Raw genomic sequence first — 20,010 nt, forward strand, 5'->3', positions numbered from 1 at the left:
TATGGTTTCTTCAGTATTACTGTACTTCTGGGTAAAAGCGAATCAAATCAACTCAACATGGCAACGCATGAATTTATATATTGCATTTATATGGATTTGAACTTCTACAAAGCCAAAAAATTGAGACCCATGGAGAGATAATGACTCGTAAAGGGTCAAGAAGCAAATTCTAACAGACCATAAAAAATTATAAAAAAGCAAACTACAAAGACAGCTAGAGCAAAGTACCTTACCCCCGCCCCAAACATCACAAGGATGTTTCTTTTTTTTTTTTTTTTCATTCCCTGTTATGTCATAAATATTCTGAAAGTGATTTATCTTTAAATTTGTCAAAAGTTTTGATAAAGTTCTGAGTGCTTTTTTAAATTAATGGATAAACGAATTAAAAGTAACATCTCCACCAACTGTTCTGGTGTTATGACAAGCTTCACCTTCCAAAACCTGCTGCTGCATCCATTACTAGTTTACTACTACCACTGCCATAAAATTGTTCCATGATGGAGGACCTCTTGAGCAGGCCAATTCCATGTTGGTAGTCCAATGACATTCGATATGGCGCAGGGCTTGCGATGATAGAAATGCTATAAAATATAATAAGTATAGCATGTTTGGTGTGGAATGTGGATTATTGATTGTTAGTGCCTTGTTTTGTTGGTGGGAAAATGATGTTTTGTGGTCGGTGAGCTTTGATAAAAGCTATAGTAGTACTTCAAGACTTCAAGTCCTAGGTGTATACTGTATAACATGGTAAAAGTGGTAGCACTTGGTCCACTTGGTTGACCTTTTCCTTTTTCGAAATTTGTCCTTCCGTATAGTTTCCGAGATTACTTGCTAACTTGAATAAATTTGTTCATATTCTCTTGCCTGCGTAACTGCAAGATGGTTAGTTAATTGAATCATGTTTATATTTGTTAGGCAAACTACAAGATTATTGTCTCATCTGCTTGTCACTTACTTGTTGCTCTCTTTTCTTCACTATGCTATCTCCGCCTTTGTTCTTATTACTCGGAGGCAGGCCAAGAAACAAAAATGACATAATAGATACCATACTTAATGCTGGACAATAAGGCCGGATGATGCTATCTTCTTCCTCATTGTCTTTATGCCTTAAACTAGATAATAAGAATGATGATGATTCAGTTGAAAAGTAATTGCATCTATTGTCTCCCTGGCCTGGCCATCTTCCAACCATGATCACATTGAAAGATCATGATAATATCAAATATAATGAAATTGAATTCTGGATGTATGTTATTTCATGTGTGGTGCTTGTGATCCTTGCAGGTGTCACATCGGGCCTAGCACTAGGATTGTTATCATTCAGCCAAGTTGATCTTGAGGTTCTCATTAAGGCTGGCCGTCCTAAAGACAAAAAGAATGCAGGTTTTTATATAAGTAGTCAAAGTGATGCAACCATTCCAACTCACTGCTAACTAATGTTATTGCTTTATTTATCTGCAGAAAGGATTCTACCAGTTGTAAAGAATGGACATTTTGTATTGTGTACCCTCCTTTTAGGTAAATCACTGGCCATGGAGGTATGCTATATGCTACATAAAAGTTCTAATAAATCGGCCTGTCAACAAAATCCCAATAATTATGATACATAAATGTTATTGTCATGTTTTTTTAAGGCACTGCCAATCTTCATGGATACAATCATGCCGCCTTGGCTTTCTATTACTATATCAACTCCCCTGGTCACATTATTTGCAGAGGTGAATTTCTTTCTCTCACAAACATGATATTAATAATTTTATTTTTATTAACCTATCCTCGAATTAACGATGCTAGATTGTGCCTCAAGCTGTATATTCTCGATACGGACTAACCTTAGGAGCACAAATGGCACCCTTTGTTCAACTGCTTCTTCTGATCTTCTTCCCTATATCCTATCCAGCTAGTAAGGTAAATTTGGCTCTATTTGGAGAATATTTTTTAATATTAATCCTCTGAATATCTTCCTATTGGAGCAGATCCTGGATTGGGCTCTAGGGAAGGAGCATTCAGTCCTGTTGAGAAGATCTGAGTTAAAAACATTTGTGGACTTGCATGCAGACATGGTTTGTTTCCTATAATCCTTTGTATTTTGTATCATATACCATTGCTTGGTTGGTATATGAGTCCCTCAAACATTTTTCTTAAATTTAAAGCATAAGTGCAAAGTAGGGAAATAAAAATTCATATGACAGGCAGGAAAAGGTGGAGAGTTGTCCTGTCATGAAGCCTCTATAATCACAGGTGCCATGGATTTGACTGATAAGACTGCCAAAGATGCAATGACACCAATATCTGAAACTTTTTCTCTTGATATAAATTCCAAACTGGACATGTAATGTGTGAAAAACTCAGATTAGTGACATTCATGCATTTTATCGATCTGTCAATAACTAAACACAGTTACACATCTTTAATTTGTCAACTCATCAGGAATACAATGACATTGATCATGAACAAAGGGCATAGTCGTGTACCTCTATACTCTGGATACCCAAGTAATATCATTGGCCTCATATTGGTAAGCAACAGAAGAAACTGTTATGGGGATTTAGTTTCTATATCTTGAATTCCTGATATTAATCATTGCTTATTCATGTTGTTTTCACTAAACAGGTTAAGAATTTAATGTTCTGTCGTCCAGAAGATGAAACCCCAATCAAGAATCTGATTATCAGAAAAATTCCCAGGTATGAGAATCATGATATCTTTTCATCAAATACTCAGATCCCCTCAAGTTAGGTAATAATACACGTAACATTTCTAAATTTGTTATGCTTGTAATGGACCTCCCCAAATATCAGATTTTATCGAGTGTCATAATTTAAATCTCGAAGGAGGTTAGGTGCATGATACTAAGAAGATACTCATGTAGCAGGGTTTATGAAAATTGGCCACTGTATGAGATACTGAACCAATTCCAAAAGGGTCACAGCCATATGGCCATTGTTTTGAAATGTGAGAATGACTCAGAGAACAACAATGCTGCAGCCCATGCTGCCGGTGCGCCTACATTTCTCAACACACTCACTAATAAAACATCAAATGCAGCACAAAATACTAAAGGTAATAAAATAAAATCCAAAGGCATTACAAAAAGACTCAAGCATGGGAAGAAGAAGTGGTTCATGTTTTTTAATGTGGTTGGTTACTGCAGAATCTGATTCTTCCTTTGATCTGGAAAAGAGTCAGAGAGTTTGTATCTATGAGTCCAGCGATACAGAATTTAATAGTCCAAGTGCAGCAATTCAGAAGATGATGATGGAGGCAGGCAATGAACAACGTCAACATTCCAAAAAGTGGGAGGAAGAGAGTGGTTATACGATGTCTCAAGAAGAAATACAAGTTCTTCCAACTGTTTTGGATGAGGAAGTGATAGGAATCATCACAATGGAGGATGTTATGGAGGAACTGTTGCAGGTATTCTCTTGTTTACCCTTTCATAGCTAGCTAGTAAAATTAGAAGTTAATAATGGATTATGAATCATGAAATGCAATCAAACAAATAGGAAAATGTTGTGACTAGATAAAACGCACTCTTAGGTTCAGCTATTCTCTACAATGATGATTCTGATTACTTTCCTTGTTTTACCTTCTTCACAAGGGGGACATACTGGATGAAACTGATGAATATGTTCATGTTCAAAAGAAGTGAGTACACCTACATTAACTTATTGGCATGATCACGCTTATTTCCAATTCTCCTAATGAACTTTGTCTGATTCAGCATCAGGATTAACTTGCTGACTCCACGAAGATCATCCAGGAAAGGATCCGAGTCTAGTCTTCATTGAACAACTTAAGGGTGATATTTACCTTTGATGACTTGTCTCAAACACTTGGTAGACATTGGTTTTCATAAGATCATTCTTGTATTCTTTTCGCCTTAATTGTTGTTGTTATTAGCTTATTATAATCTCCACCTTAAATATTCAGCTTGATCAGTCCTATTTATTATGCAAGGACAATCAATTAATCAATCAAAGTTATTAATATTGAAAATAAAATACCCTCATTCTCAAATCCTTTTTTTTTCGCGTGAAAAAAGAAAAACAATTATTGTTCTTGTCGGTCTAAAACAAGCACCTCTGAATTCTGAAATCTCAATCAATCCTAATCTTATTCACAATGTGATCAACAACTTTAGGATTTTTTATATAGGCCCGTCTTTGACCTAGAAAACAGAATTTATGTAATTTAAAAGTCATACTTAACTTTTTACACTAAGCTATGATAGTTGATATTTTTTTTTAGTTAACTTTTTCAACGATTCGACGTGCCAAAGACTAATCTCACATATTAGAGTTTCATTTAAAAATTTGTGCGTTCACCAATATGTACAGGGCGAGATTAACTAAATAAGTCATCTTTGGTTAGTTTCTAGTTACTCCTTACTAATAATTTAAGTAGAATTGAAATATCTTTAAAAAAGGGCAACAAATTAAATATCTGCTGCAATAAAGCCCCACGACCATGCATATACAGAGATAAGATATATGTGTCAATAAGTGCCCACACGTAGCCTCATAGTAAGAAAAAGATTAAAACAGCCAAGCCATGAAAAATGAAAGGGAATTCTGATTTGTGCCTCAAATCTAAGCTCCATATAGTATCTCTCAGCTCTTCTCCTTGGTTGCCAACAAATTAATCGAGTCTATGCATGGTAAATCTAAATAGTAATTCATTCAACCTAGACAACAGATTATATTTATTTTTATGTATATGAGTACAGTGGTCATGTTTGGTGCTAATAATTTATGAAGGAAGTCAGCAAATGCATGCAAGTGTCCTTCGGAATCTGATTACCACATAAACATATTGATTATTAATGGGTGTCTAAAACAATCTCAAACTTTTTATACTCTGAGTAATATTATATTATCAATAAAATTTATTAATTTTTATTAATACTTTGTTAATATTCTAAATTTTTAATATTAAATTTTTTAAATTCTAAATTTTAAATTTGAATTCTAGTAATATAAAAATAAAATATTGACTAATGTTAATAAAAAATATTAGCCCCTAATCTTTATATGTTTCCTTTTTAATCCTAAGAAAATAATAAATATAATTCAAGTGGATCAATCTTTAGATTGCTTGCTTATATAGGAAAACAATATAGTAATATACTCTGAGCAATCCTTCTAGCATGTGCGGGTTCTTTGTTTTTTTTTTTGTGACTGTGCGGGTTCTTTGTTTTGTTTTGTATATTTGGTTATGAAATTAAATTAAATACATTAAATTGCTGGTATAAACCATCTATAATCATACAACTTGCACCTAATTTAAACACCTACGTTACGGTCATTTGATGTAGCTGATGTTCTTTTAAGCATTTTCTTTATTGAGAATATTGTAATTAGCTAACACAGTAATGTATAATGAATGACGGTTGAAAATCGAAATCTTAATTATTTTTCAATTATTATTTTTTAAAAATATCAAAAAGGTAAAAATATTCAACATTTTTAATTTAAAAATTTAAAAAATAATTAAGACAATAAATTAAGATTCATAATATTTTTCATTTAAAATTATTTTAAAAGTTGATTGGTTCTAGATTTACTTAAATAAGTTTTTTTGTAGAATGAGCTTAAAATATAAGGACTTTTATTAAAAGTAGCTTATAAATAAGTTATTTTGTGTTTGAATTTTTAGTTATAAAAGTACTTATTTTAAAGTTATAGCGTTTGGATAAATAACTCAAAAAATAAATTTTTTTTTATAAAAGAGAATGAATATTAAAATAACCATGATAATAAATACTTTTCAATATTAAATGTTGATTTTATATAACCTAATCACTAGTATTGTATATGATATGATAGGTGAAAATAAAAAATAAATATAAAATGCGTGTCAATGTATATTTTATTGCTATTTTTTATTTTTTATTTTTACTCCTATTAGAACTCTCTTCTCCTTTATTGAGGTCAAGAACTTGTTATAATTAATTATGAAAATAATAATAAGCTATAAAATTACATATGAAAAAAAATAAAATTAAAACTGAAATTTCATACGAGCAATACTAGGAGGCTAGCAACATTTGTGATTGGTAGCCATCAACTAGCCATCAATGATAATTTAATCGTGTGAGATTGATGTGAGATTTCATCCAATGGCTCACCTTTTTTTGCTGGTTACATGCTGGCTAAAATGCAATAAAATTGCTGGCCCCCTAGACTTTTCCATTTCATACCACACTTGAATACAAATTTAATAATAAAAAATAGTGATAAAATGATAAAAAAATATTTAGAAGGAATATATGTAGTAAGTTGTTAAGATGTAATATTGTCTGAAAATGTGGAGTATCAATACTTCCACCAGATGTTACGTAAAAATAGTGAGACTTGGAACATTGCGTGAGAATGATGGTGGAAGGCCAATGCTTCTAGTAGATCTTGTGTGAAAATGGTGATGAAGGGTCAGTATTTTTCATAGAGTCAAGAAAGAAAGTAGATTTTTTTGTTTTAAAATTAATTTTTTTTAAGTAAATGGTAGAATGACTTCTCGAGAAGCAAAAAGTCATATATTTCTATTTTTTCAAAAAGTTACAAATTAACTTTTTGGAAAGTTAAAAACTTTTTTTAAAATAGCGCCAAACACATAAATTGTGACTTTTCATAATCCAAAAATAAAAAAAAAGTAGCTTCTATTACTTCCCAAATGAAGTCTTAAGTTAACATAAAAAAAAGTTTAGAATTTGGATTCCACTTGGAAATCTGTGTCGTTTTCCATTACTTAAAAATGAAAGGAAATCACTACTTGCAATCATAAGTAACTACAAATGATGAAGAGAAAATTAAAAGTTCCTCTCATTAAGGAGGCCATCAGTTTATTTCCATAACCAACATTTTGAGAGAGTAAGAAAACATTAAACATCAAAAAAAGAAGCAAATTGAAAACGGATAATCGAAATAAGTTATCAGAAGATAACGCAGGCATTGGGATTCTCCTCCATACTTGTGTAATAATAATGATAAGCTTGAATGGGTACAATAGAAGCTTCCAGATTTGAAGGTTCTTTATTGTTCTTCTTTGGCTCTTGTTTGGCTGTGGCTGTGGCTGTAGCTGTGGCTGGTCCAACAGACAGTATTTCAGTGTGACAAAGCTTCCTCAGCTTCCCAACAACTTCCACAGCATCCATTTCCCCAGTCAACGTCAACTTGTTTTCATTCATGTCCACTGACACTGACTCAATCCCTGCAATATTCGACACTATCTTCATGGCTTTTTTCTTACATTTCCTCTCATGTAGTGCTTCCACCCTTAGTATTACTTTCTGTCTCACGCACCAAAATCAAACATTTATTAGGATACAACAATCACCATATACAAAACAAAAATAATAACAATAATGTTAAAGGGTAATGAATCAAAATAAAAAGGCCTCACATACATTCATTATTTATAGGATGTTGGCCAAGTTTTGCTAATAAGCTCTAGCTAGCTACAGAGAGAAATTAAAGGCTTAAAGCTGCTGGCTTTAATTTGTTTGACGGGTGAAGTGAGAATGAAGTGGCTAGCTATATATAGAACTTGTGTAGTGAATAGTGATTACTGATTAGTGATTAGTGAGGCTCACTTCTAATGAGGTTTAATTTAAACAAAATAATAATAGAACAACTAGTGACTAGTGACAAAGAATCAAAGATGGAGAGGGGAAGTCAACTATGTCAAGAAATAAATCATAGTTTATCAATAGCATCATCGTCATGGTCACTTGAGCACGTGTTATTAGTTAGATGCAACATGATAATTCACGCTAACTAATATAATTTCATCTCTTCTCACAATATTATTATTTTATATTTTATTTGGGTTTTGCTAGGTAGATCATGATTGTTGTAAACAATGTGAATAATGAGTTTTAGAATAGATCTAATAAAGTAAAAAAAAAAAAAAATACTCCATCCCAAATTATCTCATAAATCTTAACATTAGGATAATCATTTACACACCTAGTAAATTAAACATCCAGCCATTGTTAACTGTGCATGAGTAAATCGAATCCAAAGAAATAATTATTCAATTAAAAATAATGAACATAATCATCTACATATCTATTGAATTGAGCATCTAACATATTCATTGTTTACATTATTTAATATTCTCATTATCTATTGATGAGTTTGGAAAACTCTAATTTATTTGGATGCTGAACAAACATTATTGAAATAATTAATTACAAAATTATTAATTAGTTTTTCATTTAACATATGTTGATTAATAATTTTGTATTGCAGTTTTTGCGTTGGGCCGAAAGAAAAGAAAATTGGCAAGCCCAAATGTGTTTTTTGTAACTAAGCCTTGAAACAAATTGTGTTAATTATTTTGGCTAAAGCAAGCTGTTTCTGTTTGGGCTAAAATGGATTGCTATTACTACTAGCCCAATTAAAACTTTGATACCAAGACCAAAACTTGCATGGTCCGAAACCATTAAGCAAAGAAAGCAAAGTTTCATTGCTTCCAACGGATCTCATTTTTCATCATGTGATGGAATTCAAATTTTATTAAAATGAGTTAATGGAGACCTTGGAACCATGAGAGAGAAATTGTAGTTGATTTGATTGCTGCCTTTAATACTACACGCTACTCAGCAAAGGGAAGAAACAAATTCATTTAATTTCATTCTCTTTCCTAATTCAATGCTTTTCAAATTTATCTCTCTTCTCTCTCTACTTGCTTCTCACTTTCGGTCACTTCTATCACAGCAACCATGGAAGCTTTTGCAAGCTATCAAGAAGAAGCTAGAAGCAAGCTAAAGACCATTGTAATGATGGCAAGAAAAAGAAAACAAAAAGTATGTTGTGGCTAAGATCTTCAACCAAGAAAGGTAAGATTTGGTGAAGAGATCTAAATCTCTCCATACCAAAAATGGAAGAAGAAGATCTCGGTCAGAGGAAGAAGATCCTTGGAAGGATGGCTTATCTCTGATTCTGCTCAACCACCACAGAAGGTAGCTACAGTGGCTATGTGATAGAAGAGGTAGAGGATGGATTAGATGAAGCTGTCATCATCATGAAGCATCAAGGGCTAGGAGTCCATCTTGGAGTGCAAGGCAAGATGGAAGGCTCAGATTGATGATTATTGGTGACCAAGGAAGAACTAGAGGTAATTGCATGTTGGTTATTGCATTCAGTTACTTCTCCCCTCTCTCTGGCCGAACCGGTTTGCATGAAGAAGAAGAAGTTTAGCTTGGTTCTTTTGGGTTCAACCGTGGAGGCTTCTCCCTCTATAAATAAGGGAGAACAGCCAGGGCTTGAAGCAAGGAGTAAGAGTGTAAGGCATAGAGTTCTCAGAGCTACCTAAGCTAACAAAAATTCTTCTCCTTTAATGTATTCTGTTTTGTATTTTTCTGTTTAATTTTGTCTGTCTTGAGTTTCATGGAAAAAAGGCAAACAATGAGGTTTGTATGAAAAAGTCATAGAGCAGAAAAAGGCAGAGAGTGCAAAATTAAAAGAAAAAAGTCATAGATATCCTTAGAGTTCCTTTGTACATCTGTGTTGTGTATCATGATTTTGTGGGAATCCCCTTGTAAGTTGGGTTAGCATTTTACAGTTGAAAGCTTGGCAGTGACCAAGTCAAGTTCAGGATTGGGTTTAGATTCTGGACTTGTCCCAGATAGGAAGGGTAGTTCCTAGGGAGAATTGGTGTTTGTAATCAAAGATGATTATAGTGAAATTCTATCATTGTTGTTATAGAGACTGGATGTAGGCTGCACTGTACTTAGCAGCTGAACCAGGATATATCTGGGTGTAATTTTCTCTTTCTTCTATTCCATTTCTGTTTCTGCTGCACAGGAGATAAAACTAAAAATATCTCGTGCCGGGTCACGAGATAAAAAGAAAAAGTCTCGTGGCTAGGTACGAGACAAAAATAAAAAAGTCCCCAAAAGTTGTTTCAAAGACCAGCAAGTGTTATTAAGTGAAAAAGGAGCTAAGATTCAACCCCCCTTCTCTTAGCCATTGAAACCATCAATTGGTATCAGAGCTTGGTCTCAAAGAGATCAAACTTTGTAGCTTGGAGAAAAGATTCAGATGGCAGAAAATAGTGACTCAAATCTAGTTTCCTACCACCTGACAGAGGGACAGTCAAGCAACAGACATTCTCTTTTCAATGGAAAAAACTACACCTATTAGAAGGAGAGAATAAAGATTTTTGTGCAAGTAGTAGACTACAGACTTTAGAAGATCATCCTGGAGGGTCCCCAATTCCCAACCACCACAAGTGCTGAAGGAGTAGTCTCTCTTAACCCGAAGCAAGCTGGACCGAGGATGACAGAAAGAAGGTGGAGCTCAATGCCAAGGCTATCAATCTGCTCAACTGTGCTATCAGCTTCGAGGAATACCGACGGGTATCACGATGCACAACGGCAAAGAAAATCTGGGACAAACTTCAAATCACCCATGAAGGAACTACCATAGTAAAGAAGACCCGGATAGATATGTTGAACAGAGAGTATGAAATGTTTGCAATGAAGGAAGGAGAATCTATTGATGAGCTGTTCGAAAGTCAACATCATCATTGTTGGCTTGGATGCTATGGAAATTACGTATCCTGATTCTATGCTTGTGAGAAGAGTGTTGAGATGTCTCACTAAAGAGTGGAAAACTAAAGCATTAACCATTTCTGAGAGCAGTAGTTTAGATTCCATGACATATGATGACTTGAGAGGAAACCTACTTGCTTTTGAAAACACTTATTTGAAAAAAGATTCAAAAAAGAAAGGAATTGCTTTTACATCTGTTACTAACCCCCTGGATGATGAATCCAGTGATAACTCCTCTGAAAATGAATTTGTGTTGTTTGCCAAAAAATTCAGAAAAATGGTGAAGTTCAAGGAAAGAGGCAAGGGAAGCAGCTCAAGAAAACAAAAGAAAGATTTCAACAAGGTGACATGCTACAACTGCCAAGAGACTGGGCATTTTAAATCTGATTGCCCTAAATTGAAGAAGGAGGTGAAGCCAAAGAGAGGAAAGAAAAAGGGACTGATGGCTTCATGGGAGGACTTGGAAAATGACTCAGAGGATGATGAATAATCCAAGACCAAGTCACAACCATGTCTCATGGCAGATCATATTGATCAGGTAATCTTCCACAACCCTGACACTGAAGATCTCCATCTTATGATAGACCACCTTTATGAAAAAATTAGATGTTTCCTACTTGATAACCAATATCTTGAACAACAAATCACAATTCTTAAGGCAGAAAATGGTGTTCTCAAAGACAAGCTAAGGGAGGCCGAAACTGCTTGTGATCTTGTTGAAGAAAATAAGCAGTTAAAAGCCCAACTTAGAAGCTATGAAAGTGACCATTCTGTTGTTCCTTATGTAAACTGCTTTAAAGAAAATGAAGAATTGCTGAAAAAGATTAAAAATCTTGAAAATGACTTAGCCAAGTTTACTCAAAGTTCTGAAAATTTCAATCAAATCTTGGCTAGTCAAAAACCATTGTATGATAAAGCTGGTTTGGAGTTTCACAAGAATTTCAAATCTGTTGAAAAACCTTATTTTGAAAACATAGCATCATCTTCAAATGATACAAGATTTCAAAACCCAACAAGCTTTAACAAAACAGCAACTCCAAGGTTTTATAGACTATGCAACCAAAATGGCCACTTTCTCATTCAATGTTTTTTTGGTGAAAGAATGATTAGTGACAAAATTTACAAAGTTGTTTTTTACTACAATGGCTTGGGACATAGGAGATGGTTTAACATGAATGGATCCAAGAAGATTTGGATACCTAAGGTCACTTGAGCTCATTTTGTAGGTTTGCCTAGCATCCAAGCGGAAAGACAATACGTGGTATATGGACAGCGAATGTTCTAGGCATATGACCGGAAAGACAACCTTTTTCATAAATCTTGATGAATATGATGGAGGGTTTGTCACTTTTGGTGATGATGGTAAAGGAAAAATAATGGCCATTGGAAAAGTTGGTAAAAGTTTTTCTTCTTGTATAAATGATGTTCTTCTTGTTGATTGTTTGAAACATAATTTACTTAGTGTTAGCCAATTGTGTGATCTTGGCTTTGAAGTTATTTTTAGAAAGTTTGTGTGTTTGGTTGTATGTGAAAAATCTGGGAATATTTTGTTTGAGGCTAAAAGGTGTAATAACGTGTATGGATTAACTCTTGAGGACTTGAAGGATAAAAAAATAATATGTTTTACCTCTCTTGAATATGAAAAATGGCTATGGCATAAGAAATTGGGTCATGCTAGCATGTACCAAATTTCTAAGCTAGTTAAGAAAAACTTGGTAAGAGGAATTCCAAATATTAAATTTGATAAGGATCTTACTTGTGATACTTGTCAATTAGGCAAACAAGTTAAATCCTCTTTTAAAACAAAATATGGAATTTCAACCAAGAGCCATTGGAGATGTTACACATTGATCTTTTTGGACTAATAAGAACTCAAAGTTTAGGAGGTAAACACTATGGCTTAGTGGTGGTGGATGATTACTCTAGATTCGGTTGGGTACTTTTTTTTACTCATAAAAATGATGCTTTTCATGCCTTTTCAACCCTATGCAAAAGAATTCAAAATGAAAAAGATTTAAAAGTTGCTCATTTGAGAAGTGATCACGGAAAGAAATTTGAAAACCGAGACTGAAAAATTCTATGATGATTTTAGAATTGCTCATAATTTTTCATACCCTAGAACACCTCAAAAAAATAGGATTGTTGAAAGAAGGAATAGAAGCCTTCAAGAGATGACTAGGGCTATGTTGTGTGAAAATGAGGTTCTAAAATTTCTATGGGCTGAAGCTATGAATACAGCTTGTTATATTTTGAATAGGACCATAATTAGAAAAGGATTGAAGAGAAATCCTTATGAGCTATATAAAGGAACCCCTCCTAATCTTAAGTATTTTCATATTTTTGGATGCAATTATTTTGTGATTAACAACAAAGAAAATCTTGGTAAATTTGATCCAAAATCTTATGAGGGAATGTTTGTTGGATACTCCACCACTAGCAAAGCTTATAGAATTTACCTCAAAGAGCATAAAACCATAGAAGAATCCAAACATGTATCATTTTATGATTATAATTCAATTCCCAGTGCTGTGATAGATAATGTTTTAGATTATGAAGATGTTGTTAATAAAGAAACCAATAAAAAAATCCCAAGTCTGTTCAAAATGAAGAATCTGTCCGTCCAGTTTTGTCTCGTCAGAATGGAAGAGACATTTCCATTTTGTCTCCTGAGCCAGCAAGAGAATCCGGAACAGAGCAACCCACAGAAGCTCATCAAAGCTCAACACCACTCTGAAAGCCAAGAGAATGGAAGTCGATGAGGGGTTATCCTCATGACTTTATCATTGGTGATCCCTCTCAAGGGGTAACAACAAGATCCACAACAAAAAGGCTATCCGAACCTAGCAATTTTGCCCTCTTGTCATAAATGGAGCCCAACAATATAAAACAAGCTCTTGAAGATCCATCATGGTCAAAGCTATGCAAGAAGAGCTTGCTCAATTTGACAAGAATGAGGTTTGGACAATATTACCTCATCCGAATGGTAAGAAGGTAACGGGTACTAAGTGAGTCTTTAAAAATAAACTTGGTGAGGATGGACAAGTTGTTCGTAACAAGGCTAGATTAGTGGCCCAAGGTTACGATCAAGGAGAGGATATAGATTTTGATGAGTCTTTTGCTCCGGTAGCTAGAATGGAAGCAATTATGTTGCTTCTTGCCTATGCTGCCTATAAGGGTTTCAAAATATTTCAAATGGATGTTAAATGTGCTTTCCTTAATGGTTTTATTGATAGAGAAGTGTTTGTGGCACAACCCCCCCAATTTTGAAGATTAAAAATTTCCAAACCATGTTTTCAAAATCTCTAAGGCTCTTTATGGCTTTAGACAAGCTCCAAGAGCTTGGTATGAAAGGCTTAGTGCTTTCTTGTTGGAAAATCAATTTCAAAGGGGTACCACGGATACTACTTTATTTATCAAAGCATCTAATGATGATATTCTCTTAGTTCAAGTTTATGTGGATGGCATTGTGTTTGGATTGGCCAATGAGTCCTTGTGTGAAGAGTTTGGAAAACTCATGACTAGTGAGTTTGAAATGAGTCTAATGGGAGAGCCAACTTTCTTTATTGGTCTCCAAATTAAACAAACTCCTAGTGGCACCTTTATTCACCAAGGAAAGTATGCACTAGAACTAATCAAGAAATTTGGCCTAGAAAATTCTAAACCAATGGGAACACCAATGCATCCTAACACTAAACTTGAAAAAGATGATAATGGAAAAGATGTGGATGAAACAAGGTATAAAGGAATGATAGGTTCACTCACGTACCTTACCTCCTCTAGACTGAATATTGTTCAAAGTGTGGGTGTATGTTCAAGATTTCAATCTCACCCAAAAGAATCCCATCTTTCAGTCGTTAAGCGCATCATTAGATACATTAAGGGAACTAGTGATTATGGCTTATGGTATCCAAAATCTGATGATTTTTATGCAGTAGGGTTTTGTGATGGCAGATTATGCGGGAAATAGGGTGGATAGAAGGTGCACATCCGGCATGTGTTGCTTCCTTGGAAGCTCACTCAATATGTGGTCAAGTAAAAAGCAACCCACAGTGGCTCTATCAACAGCTGAAGTAGAATATATTTCTGCATCTGCATGTTTTTCACAACCAATTTGGTTAAAAATTCAGTTGGAAGATTACAAATTAAAGATCAATAGTATACCCTTATTTTGTGATAATATGAGTGCCATAAACATCTCTAAAAATCCTGTTCTTCACTCAAGAACCAAGCATATAGAAATTAAATATTATTTTATTAGAGAACATGTGTAAAAGGGTACTATTGATATTCAATTTGTCAAATCTGAAGACCAACTTGCTGATATTTTTACAAAACCCCTCTGTGAAGACAGATTCTGCACTTTGAGAAAAAGTTTGGGAATGATAAATTTCATCTCTATTGATAACTTGTGAAATTTTTGATTCTGTTCAGTTTTGTCTTGTAGGAAAGTAGGAGATAAAAATCAGGATGTGTTGAAAGGGCTATGATCAAGGGGGAGACTGCGCAGGCATTAATTCTTTTGGGCCCCACCAAATTTCTTTGACCCCACTTTGACCGTTTTGTTAGTTGCTCTTTGTGTAAATCACAATTCCTTTTTGTTGTCTCATCAAATCTTGTTGGAAGAGGTTATTGTCAAATCAAATCTTTTCCCTCTTCTCATCCCTTGATTCTAGGAAACAACTTTTCAGTTTTAATTTCAAATAATAGGAAACCTCCCTTGGTTAATAACCGCTCATTAATGGTCTTTAACTCCTTCAAATTCTCTCACCACTCAATATTTAATACACCCCTAACCTCCCACATCTCTCCACTCAATTTGTTTCTCTCTATATCTTCCCCCTTCCATTTCTCCATTTTCATTATCATGAAAAAGAAAACTGCTCCAAGGAAAAGTGAACGAATCCTCCTCTCCAAAAAACCTTTCACTCCTCAAACCCACACTCATATACACATTCATTTTACTTCTTCATCTTCTCTCTCACCACCATCCAAGCACACGGACACCATGAGAAGAAAGGTAATAGCAACGAAGACTTCTTCAAGGAAAAAGAAGGAGAAGGAGCCCGTGACTGAAGAGGAAGAAGAATCCCACACCTCACCTCTTCCATTACCGCCGCCATCACCACATAAGAAGACAATACCTGGACACAGTTCACAAAAGACCAAGAGCTTCGTGTTATACAACACGAGGGAGCTTGGGATTCAAAACTAAGTTCAACAAACCTTACTCACACTATGACCCAGCCAGATTCAATTCATGTGTCTCCTATGAATTCCACAAGGAAGTGTTGGAGAAACGCCACCTTTGTCCCACCTACCTAGTGAATCTGGACTCACTCTCGGCAAAAGGAATCAACGTCTCTCCTCTGTTTGAACTTCTGCAATGGACTCCTCTGCTCCACATCCAGAAACATGTTTACCCTGGATTGGTACGAGAATTCTATGCTAATATGTGAAGCGGGTATACATGACTCTGAATTCTGAGACCATCAACGCTGCCCTAGGCTATACAGATGAGGGACCAAGAGCGTACATGACTGAGAAATGGGATTCCCAGGTTGGAGTCACACACAAGATTGCCCTGCAACACATTTGTGCTAACTTATCTGGCTTAGATGGCTTTATTCCTACTCACAAGGCACTCGGTCCTACAAATTCATTACTACACAGGATCATCATCATATCCTAACTCCTCAAAGTGGTTCACATAACAGAGTAACTGTTTCTGACTCTCTTATACTTTTTGCTCTTGTTACTTCTACTCCTATTTCATTTGGATATCTTATGATTAGGCACATGTGAGAATCTGTCAAAAGTACCAAAAAGGCAAATTTACCTTATGGCATGTTTCTCACCAGTATTTTTGAATATTTTAAAGTTGATTTAACAAATAAAGCTGTAGAGAATAAGGTCTCAATGATTAAAGGAGGAGGAGCTGTGAAGGGTACCAAAGGAAAGAAATCTGTACCCTCGGACAGTGAGTTTGAGAGTCGGCCACCTAAGTCCTCTAAGACGGCAGAATCGATTAAGGAAATTCTTACTGAATTCTCCAACATGTCCAAGCTCATGGTGCAATCATACAAGGAAGCCCGCAAGCTAGCTTATGAAAACAAAAGGACTTGGGTAAAATGCAAATACATGGTGGGTCTAATACTGCAGAGTTTTGAGGAGGAAATGGGTGCTGCCAGTGATGATGAGGCAGATGGCTCTGATTATAATTTATCTTATGATTGATCACTGTTTTCTTTTATATTGATATTGGCTTGTTATAGCTCAATTTGATACTGTAGTAGTCTGCTTGGATACTTTAGACCTATGACACTGTGATAAACTCTTGATATTTTGGTTATATTTTGGGACATTTTGCTTTCAATGTCATTTTTTGCAGGTGTCCCTTTGATGACAAAAGAGGGAGAAATGGCTGAAAAATTGAAATTAAGAAAATAGGAGATGAAATCCTTTGTGGATTTATGATCACCCTTATTTCAATTACTTGTTGTGGTGATCTGCTTGATGCTTGTGATGCATTTGTTTTATCTTTGTAAATATGCCTGCTATATTCTGGATTAGAAATATGCATTTGATTTATCTTGTGGAGGCATTAGATTTACCTTGTTAAATATGTTTGTTGTATTTTGAATTAAGAATATTTTATTTTTGGCAGTTCCTTTAAAGTTGTGATATGTAAATAAATTCTGATAGTTGCATATGATCATGCTTGATTAAAAATATTTTTCATGCTCTGATTACTTTGCTTTGATATGTTGATTGGAAAATATTTTCAATAGCAACTTCTTGAAGCATCAAAAAAATATTTTTGGTTGATATGTACTCAATTGCTTTTTATGCTTGAGCAGAAAATCAATTTTATGATAACAAATGAGTTTTGCTTATCACTCCATCCCATATTATCTCATAAATCTTAACATTAGGATAACCATTTGCACACCTAGTGAATTGAACATCCAGCCATTGTTAACTGTGCATGAGTAAATCGAATCAAAAGAAATAATTATTCAATTGAAAATAATGAACATAATCATCTACATACCTATTGAATTGAGCATCTAACATATTCATTATTTACATTATTTAATATTCTCATTATCTATTGATGAGTTTGGAAAACTCTAATTTATTTGGATGATGAACAAACATTATTGAAATAATTAATTACAAAATTATTAATTAGTTTTTCATTTAACATATGTTGATTAGTAATTTTGTATTGCAGTTTTTGCGTTGGGCCGAAAGAAAAGAAAATTGGCAAGCCCAAATGTGTTTCTTGTAACTAAGCCTTGAAACAAATTGTGTTAATTATTTTGGCTAAAACAAGCTGTTTCTGTTTGGGCCGAAATGGATTGCTATTACTACTAGCCCAATTAAAACTTTGCTACCAAGAACAAAGCTTGCATGGTCCGAAACCATTAAACAAAGAAAGCAAAGTTTCATTGCTTCCAACGAATCTCATTTTTCATCATGTGATGGAATTTAAATTTTATTAAGATGAGTTAATGCAAACCTTGGAACCATGAGAGAGAAATTGTAGTTGATTTGATTGCTGCCTTTAATACTACACGCTACTCAGCAAAGAGAAGAAACAAATTCATTTAATTTCATTCTCTTTCCTAATTCAATGCTTTTCCAATTTATCTCTCTTCTCTCTCTATTTGCTTCTCACTTTCGGTCACTTCCATCACAGCAACCATGGAAGCTTTTGCAAGCTATCAAGAAGAAGCTAGAAGCAAGCTAGAAGCAAGCTAAAGACCATTGTAATGATGGCAAGAAAAATAAAATAAAAAGTATGTTGTGGCTAAGATCTTCAACCAAGAAAGGTAAGATTTGGTGAAGAGATCTTAACCTCTCCATATCAAAAATGGAAGAAGAAGATCTCGGTCAGAGAAAAAAGATCCTTGGAGGGATGGCTTGTCTCTGATTTTGCTCAACCACCACAGGAGGTAGCTACAGTGGCTACGTGATACAAGAGGTAGAGGATGGAGTAGATGAAACTGTCATCATCATGAAGCATCAAGGGCTAGGAGTCCATCTTAGAGTGCAAGGCAAGATGGAAGGCTCGGATTGATGATTATTGGTGACCAAGGAAGAACTAGATGTAATTGTATGTTGGTTATTGTATTCGGTTACTTCTCCCCTCTCTCTGGCCGAATTGGTTTGCATGAAGAAAAAGAAGTTTAGCTTGGTTCTTTTGGGTTCAACCGTGGAGGCTTCTCCCTCTATAAATAAGGGAGAACAGCCAGGGCTTGAAGCAAGGAGTGAGAGTGCAAGGCACAGAGTTCTCAGAGGTACCTGAGGTAACAGAAATTTTTCTCCTTCAACGTATTCTATTTTGTATTTTTCTGTTTAATTTTGTCTGTCTTGAGTTTCATGGAAAAAAGGCAAACAGTGAGGTTTGTATGAAAAAGTCATAGAGCGGAAAAAGGCAGAGAGTGCAAAATTAAAAGAAAAAAGTCAGATATCCTTAGAGTTCCTTTGTACATCTGTGTTGTGTATCATGATTTTGTGGGAATCCCCTTGTAAGTTGGGTTAGCACTTTACAGTTGAAAGCTTGGCAGTGACCAAGTCAAGTTCAGGATTGGGTTTAGATTCTGGACTTGTCCCAGATAGGAAGGGTAGTTCTTAGGGAGAATTGGTGTTTGTAATCAAAGATGATTATAGTGAAATTCTATCATTGTTGTTATAGAGACTGGATGTAGGCTGCACTGTACTTAGCAGCTGAACCAGGATATATCTGGGTGTAATTTTCTCTTTCTTCTATTCCATTTCTGTTTCTGCTGCACAGGAGATAAAACTAAAAATATCTCGTGCCGGGTCACGAGATAAAAAGAAAAAGTCTCATGGCTAGGTACGAGACAAAAATAAAAAAGTCCCCAAAAGTTGTTTCAAAGACCAGCAAGTGTTATTAAGTGAAAAAGGAGCTAAGATTCAACCCCCCTTCTCTTAGCCACTGAAACCATCAATTGGTATCAGAGCTTGGTCTCAAAGAGATCAAGCTTTTTAGCTTGGAGAAAAGATCTAGATGGCAGAAAATAGTGACTCAAATATGGTTTCCTACAACCTGACAGAGGGACAATCAAGCTACAGACATTCTCTTTTCAATGGAAAAAACTACACCTATTAGAAGGAGAAAATGAAGATTTTTGTGCAAGTAGTAGACTACAGACTTTGGAAGATCATCCTAAGGGTCCCCAATTCCCAACCACCACAAGTGCTGAAGGAGTAGTCTCTCTTAACCCGAAGCAAGCTGGACCGAGGAAGATAGAAAGAAGGTGGAGCTCAATGCCAAGGCTATTAATCTGCTCAACTGTGCTATCAGCTTCGAGGAATACTGACGGGTATCACGATACACAATGACAAAGGAAATCTGGGACAAACTTCAAATCACCCATGAAGGAACCACCATAGTAAAGAAGACCCGGATAGATATATTGAAC

At 34.9% G+C, this 20,010-nt stretch overlaps 2 protein-coding genes across 3 annotated transcripts; one reads left to right on the forward strand and one right to left on the reverse strand.

Moving 5' to 3' along the window:
• Positions 1–960: 960 nt before the first annotated feature.
• On the forward strand, positions 961–4,004 carry LOC112711610 (DUF21 domain-containing protein At1g47330-like). 2 transcript variants are annotated; one of them, XM_072203429.1, is made up of 13 exons: positions 961–1,147; positions 1,285–1,383; positions 1,462–1,538; positions 1,635–1,718; positions 1,795–1,908; positions 1,977–2,063; positions 2,193–2,332; positions 2,431–2,518; positions 2,614–2,687; positions 2,876–3,063; positions 3,155–3,417; positions 3,602–3,648; positions 3,725–4,004. In XM_072203429.1, exons 1-13 carry the CDS (start codon positions 1,126–1,128, stop codon positions 3,789–3,791), a joined length of 1,350 nt encoding a protein of 449 aa, XP_072059530.1. In that variant the 5' UTR covers positions 961–1,125; the 3' UTR covers positions 3,792–4,004. The 2 variants fall into 2 exon arrangements, with proteins under 2 accessions (XP_072059530.1, XP_025620086.1); XM_025764301.2 differs by having other exon boundaries at positions 1,074–1,383.
• Positions 4,005–6,931: 2,927 nt separating this feature from the next.
• LOC112711611 (heavy metal-associated isoprenylated plant protein 12) lies at positions 6,932–7,234 on the reverse strand. Its single transcript, XM_025764302.3, has one exon. It carries the CDS (start codon positions 7,232–7,234, stop codon positions 6,932–6,934), a length of 303 nt encoding a protein of 100 aa, XP_025620087.2.
• Positions 7,235–20,010: the final 12,776 nt, after the last annotated feature.

The sequence above is a fragment of the Arachis hypogaea genome, chromosome 9, assembly GCF_003086295.3.
Source record: "Arachis hypogaea cultivar Tifrunner chromosome 9, arahy.Tifrunner.gnm2.J5K5, whole genome shotgun sequence".
Lineage (NCBI taxonomy): Eukaryota > Viridiplantae > Streptophyta > Magnoliopsida > Fabales > Fabaceae > Arachis > Arachis hypogaea.

What these genes read in the sequence shown, in the direction of transcription:
- LOC112711611 (XM_025764302.3), bottom strand. Translation starts at nt 7,234, where the DNA reads ATGAAGATAGTGTCGAATATTGCAGGGATTGAGTCAGTGTCAGTGGAC.
- LOC112711610 (XM_025764301.2), top strand. Translation starts at nt 1,191, where the DNA reads ATGATCACATTGAAAGATCATGATAATATCAAATATAATGAAATTGAA. An exon ending in ATTATCAGAAAAATTCCCAG is followed by an intron (nt 2,688 to 2,875) that starts GTATGAGAATCA and finishes CTCATGTAGCAG; the next exon opens with GGTTTATGAAAATTGGCCAC. An exon ending in TGCAGCACAAAATACTAAAG is followed by an intron (nt 3,064 to 3,154) that starts GTAATAAAATAA and finishes TGGTTACTGCAG; the next exon opens with AATCTGATTCTTCCTTTGAT.